Genomic DNA, 5,501 nt, shown 5'->3' on the forward strand with positions numbered 1-5,501 from the left:
TGGCCATCAGGAATATGATGGACAAAGATATAAGAAATACACTCATTGAGCTTTGTGATTTCTTCAACCAACTATGGCAGAAAGTTGTAGATCCTGAAAAGTTGGATCATATGCAATAGGATATTGCAAGAATATTGTCCAACCTAGAGATCTTTTTCCCACCATCATTCTTTGATGTCATGGTTCATCTCATTGTGCACCTTGTGGAGAAGATAAGTATTGTGGTCCCTGTGTTTCTTCGCAACATGTATCCCTTCGAGCGGCTCATGGCTATACTGAAGTGCTATTGTCAGAACCAAAACCATCCAGAGGCAAGAATCCTACAAGGTTATACCACGGAGGAGGTGGTTGAATTTTGCACCGAATACATGAAACGAAGACCTATAGGTTTGCCCCTATCTTACCATGAGGGAAGGCTGAAAGGTAGGTCGATCCTTGCTGGCACGCAAAAGGCTGCACCCAGAGAATTGGCAGAGAGCCCATTTGATGGTGCTGCTTAACAGCCCAGTTCTCAGCGCTTATGACGAAGAACACTTGACCAGTTCTCAGCGCTTATGACGAAGAACACTTGGCAGAGATACGGCAAAGCTTCTTACCAATGGTCTATCCATCAAATGTGGAGATAAAGGAGCACACTAAGAACACTTCTTACCAATGGTCTATCCATCAAATGTGGAGATAAAGGAGCACACTAAGAACTACGCCGAATGGTTGAAGAATCGTTTGGCACAAGGATCCATCGATGACATTGCTACATGGTTGGCACAAAAGCCATCACCTATGGTGTTGACGTACCAAGCATATGACCTAAATGGCTACACGTTCTACACTAAGGAACGTGATAAGAAGACCTCATATCAGAACAACTTTGTTCAAATAGAATGCATGACTATAAATAAAGTTGATAAAAAGGTATACTACGAAACCATCAAAGATATTTAGAAGCTTAACTATGTGAAAGTTAAGGTGGCATTATTCAGGTGTACATGGATCCCTCTTGGTCAGGTAAAGGTTAATGATTACAGGAAGACCTGTGTTAACAGGACAGTGATGGCATATCACGCGGACCCGTTCATTCTTGCTAGCGATGCTACGTCATCAATTGCAGTATACTTGCCACTAAACCCATATATTCATCCATATATCTTTTGAATCTACAAAGAGAATAACAAAATGAATTGTTAACACACAATGGATTGGCATGATTCAAGTAGTGATAGAGGCAGAATATTAGACACATACAAAGGTTGAAGGCCATGCCATCTTTGTTTTTTCTGTATTGCTGGGAGTAGTGCAGTTTTTGTGACTCCCTACCAAATCTTTAGTTTTCACAAGTGCCTTATCGACATGCCCTGCCCTGAATTCATCTGTAATTTCAGCACCATCAAGTTTAAATTTAGGATGACTAGTTAGTCAGCAAACTGAACTACAGCAGTTTTTATCATCTGAAACTGAACCAAAACATTTAGCTCTAGTTGGTTTTAGTCATCCAACAGGAAACTGATAAACCTACAGTGTTCACCATGCTTTGGAACAAACCTACAACCCCAAATTCACTGAAACTAATTTACATGGTCATCACCAGCCTAGAGATCCACGCTAATTCTGTACACGTGCAGCCAAAACTTTTTTATGTGAACCAATAGATTTATTTATTGCTAAATAAATCCACTGGACCTACAACCCCAAATCTTATAATTTTGCATGGACAGCAGCATAGAACCTGTCATGGCTCGATGGTCATGGACAGCACAAGCAGTAGCATGGTAGGGAGAGGGCAAAGATTATACCTTCCATGGCATCGTCCATGACTTGTTCCACGAACTCGACTTGCTCCATGGCGTCCCCCTGCATCGAGTTGGTGCGTGCAGCTGCAAAACCAAGGGAGAAAGGTTACAGACTTACAGGTGTCTCATGCATCTATAGAACAATGCAACACAAGTAAAGCTCAATCAAGTTCCATTCCTACTTAATAAAAGAAGAGCCAGATATACTCCTCCCGCTCAATGTGTCCTAGTTACTACCTTAGCAACTTTACATCTGGCTCAATGAATTTATCCCCGAGTTAGTTAGATAGTTATACACATGCATCAGGATGAATGAACTGGAGAGTATACATACTAGAACATAAAGGCTCGCTTTGCCGCACCCACCCATATTCACAACAAATAACAAAACTACTTTAAAAGAGGAAACCGAATGGTACAATCATCCAAGAAAAATTGTACAGTTTGGATGAGTTCAAATATGGGCGGTACATATTTCTGAGGTAGCAGTCCAAAGCTTTAAACCATAGATTAAAAGGCAGTGTTGCACTTTTGCCGAACCATCTTAAACAAATTATCCTAAATCTTGAGAAAAGGAAAACAAGACTGATAAGAACATGGGCACTCCAATACTTTCAGAAACTGTTCAAAAGAAAAGATGCAGCATGAAAAATGGGATTCACTGCATTTAGACTATCCTAATTTTTACCAAACCATAGTCAATCTGTCGCATTCTTGTAGTGTTGTGAGTATCGATGCACAAAACATCACACGTGCAATGTGAAATCCAGCAAGTCACTGGCATCTTGTATCCAGGTCATCGGATGCATATATCACAATGTATATAACTCGATCTCAGTCATACAAATTCTTTTGTTGCCAATGGACTGAAACCTGAAATAGCACCATTGAAGTCGAGTGCTCAGTTAATTGCAAGAAACACTGCATGATTGTCAAATTCAGATGCTCCATCTAAGACTATTACAACCCAATGCAAATGTATATTTATTTGTTCGCACAGGCTATGAAGTTTAAAACCGTGGGGGAAGAATGAATCAAGTTTAGCTAGATGAAATACAAGATTTGCTGGAGCTTAACAGCCGAACATCTACTTTCAGGATTTAGCTGTGCATATAGACAATCAACAAAGGGACAAAATATTCCAGGAATAAATTGTTATAAATACTTTCAGGAGTAATACATGAAAACTGGAATAAAATTAGCTTAGCAAAAAAGCCTTGGTTTAGTCAAAAGTGTAAACGGGAGCACTTACTTGCACTTCACATCTATCAGAGTACAATCAAGGATAAGACAACAAGTTATTGACAGGATTAACAAATCATCAGCATGGTCATGAAAAAACTAAATCTCAACTCGACGGATCAACACATCATCAACACTTGATCAATGGAAAATACATGCGAAGATGGTTCAAGTTAGGCACAAATCTTGCACAACCGGAATTAAATCTCATACTCACTTGGACAATCACAGGGTACATGATAATAATAAACAAAAATCATACACTATTTCTGTGAATCCAACATGAATTCAACCACACAGATTCTTGGCCTTACTCAGATATTCTCACAGGGTAAAAACAAACTCATTGTTCCATCAATGAAAACAAAATAGGATCTATATGCAAGAACAGTCAGAAGAAGAAAGAACAGTCATAAGTAGGGACGGGTGGAACTTTATCCCAATCTTTACCAGTGTCCACTTCAGTGGGAAGAGGGAAAGCGACAAAGAGCAGACATCGCCGTCATCGCTGCCCCGAAGACGTGCAAGCAGGTCTGTGTGCAGCAATTTCCAAACAATCTCTTCAACGATAACAGAACTACAATTACAATCGGGAATAAGCTACTATCCATCCAAACAAAAGAAACAAAATCATGATATCTTCGAAGAGCAACCTAGGTAACAAGAGATGACTGCAGGGGCAAGCAAGTGGAAAAGAGAACGACATGGCCACCAGCGCCGGAGCCGATGCCCGGCGCCCGAAACCCTAGCCATAGGGGGAGGCTAGTCGGTGGTCTTTGGTGGCTGCGAGCGCCGGACCTAGCCTGATTGTGTGTGTGTGGGAGGTTGGGGGGGTCCATGATGCGAGGGGGCCTCGAGCTGTGCTTTACGGTGGCGGGATTCGCCGGACGCCGCGTGAATTAGCCGACGCAGGTGGCGCATCGAGAAGCCGCGTGAAGAGAGAGGGATGGGACGGGAGAGGGATGGGTGGATGGTGGATGCGGCGGATCCGGTAGCCTCCGGAGCTGTGATGTGGGAGTGGGGAGCGGGAGGGCCGACGGCGAGGTGGGTCGGAGGAGGCATACGAGGCGGTTGGTGGCGGCGATTTGGGAGACATGAGGGGAATTGGGTGCTCTGTTTCTCGCCCGTCTTTTTTTTTTCTGGGTTTATTTTGTTCATACTAGTACGAATGACTGTGCGTTGCACCTGGTAAAAAAAAGACACAATCTGCTTCATGTGCCATTGTGCATTATTTTTATATCCAATTTAAATAAACATTGATAATTAGGTAAATTTTGGTGCATTTCTTTTCAATAAAAGTTAACGTTTTCATAAAATTATTGAGCACTATTTAGGCTTGTCCCAAACAAACACTTATAAGTTCACACCCCCGCTTTATTAAACTAAATTAGGAATTTCGTCTGATATAATGCTAAGAATACAATCAGGGGGAACCAAGTCCCAAGCATCGATGCTCTACTGCTTATTCATTCCCGTACCATTTGCTATTCTTCAGACCCAGGTGACATTGAACTCGCTCAAAGTTCTGATCATGGCTTTTACCTCCACCACCACTTGTCGTAGTCTTTCCCCTTAGTTACTGATTTTGGTGGTAAATTACATATGCACATGGAATTATTCGTATAGATTGCACAAACATTATAAAGAAGGACCATCAGACTAATCAAAATTTTAAATAACAACGAACGAGTCATTGCAAACATTATAAAGAAATATCCATGAACGATTTACTCGTTCAGTACATGTAGACATCCTCCTTCAAGACGATCAAGTGGTTCAACTTTTGTATGTACTAATCTGCACGTCCAATCTCTGAAAGCTGGGTACTTTACTGCTGGTCGAGTTGTTGTATGGATTTGCTTCCGATTGCTTTTCCTCTTCCACATCCCATCCAGTAATTCGTTTCCTTTTTAGTTTGTGATTAGTAGTAGTCTGTTAAGGACACAGATAGTACAAAATCCTCAAATAGATCTCTCTGCTGCTTCCAGGCGGACGTGTTCTTGTCGTCCTTGTAGCTGCCGAAGAATTCCTCTCGCACGAAAGGAGCCGCATATAGTCACTGATCTCGGTGATGATCTTGTGGTCCCACACAGCAGCAGCCAAACGCTCGGCCTCATCACGATCATACATGCTCTTCTCCTCCATGACCTCTGGTACTACATGAGAATGTTTTGTTGCGTAACAGAAAAGATCATTTTGCAAGTCCCTAAAGAGCAGTTCTGAGCATCATGCCTGCAACCCAATTCTAAAATTCTCTGCAATATCACTGTCCTTGGCCACAAAAGGAGAACATCCCGAGGCCGACCACGTCCCTGTCTATGCTATGTAAACGGCGCCATTAGGACCACATGTAGGACATTGCAGTAAGGGTGCTGCTCGATGATAGATGCCACACAAGTGCTACTAAGATGGTCGCCGAACTCTCCCGCCTCTATATTTTACTTTTCTGAATCTAGTTTCATCGATGTGCAC

At 42.0% G+C, this 5,501-nt stretch overlaps 1 protein-coding gene across 6 annotated transcripts; it reads right to left on the reverse strand.

The window, feature by feature from the left end:
- Window positions 1-387: 387 nt before the first annotated feature.
- On the reverse strand, window positions 388-4,143 carry LOC119364069. 6 transcript variants are annotated; one of them, XR_005174655.1, is made up of 6 exons: window positions 3,683-4,143; window positions 3,480-3,606; window positions 2,476-2,660; window positions 1,791-1,871; window positions 1,243-1,367; window positions 398-1,154 (listed from the first exon to the last, which is right to left on the reverse strand). XR_005174655.1 is itself a non-coding variant. In XM_037629470.1 (5 exons), the coding sequence occupies exons 2-5, from the start codon at window positions 2,569-2,571 to the stop codon at window positions 1,134-1,136; spliced, it is 318 nt and encodes a 105-aa protein (XP_037485367.1). In that variant the 5' UTR covers window positions 2,572-3,606; window positions 3,683-4,143; the 3' UTR covers window positions 392-1,133. The 6 variants fall into 6 exon arrangements, 3 of the variants coding, with proteins under 3 accessions (XP_037485369.1, XP_037485367.1, XP_037485368.1); XM_037629470.1 differs by having other exon boundaries at window positions 392-1,154; window positions 2,481-3,606; XM_037629471.1 differs by having other exon boundaries at window positions 392-1,154; window positions 2,481-2,660; window positions 3,480-4,143.
- Window positions 4,144-5,501: the final 1,358 nt, after the last annotated feature.

Source organism: Triticum dicoccoides, chromosome 2B (genome assembly GCF_002162155.2).
Source record: "Triticum dicoccoides isolate Atlit2015 ecotype Zavitan chromosome 2B, WEW_v2.0, whole genome shotgun sequence".
Classification (NCBI taxonomy): Eukaryota; Viridiplantae; Streptophyta; class Magnoliopsida; order Poales; family Poaceae; genus Triticum; species Triticum dicoccoides.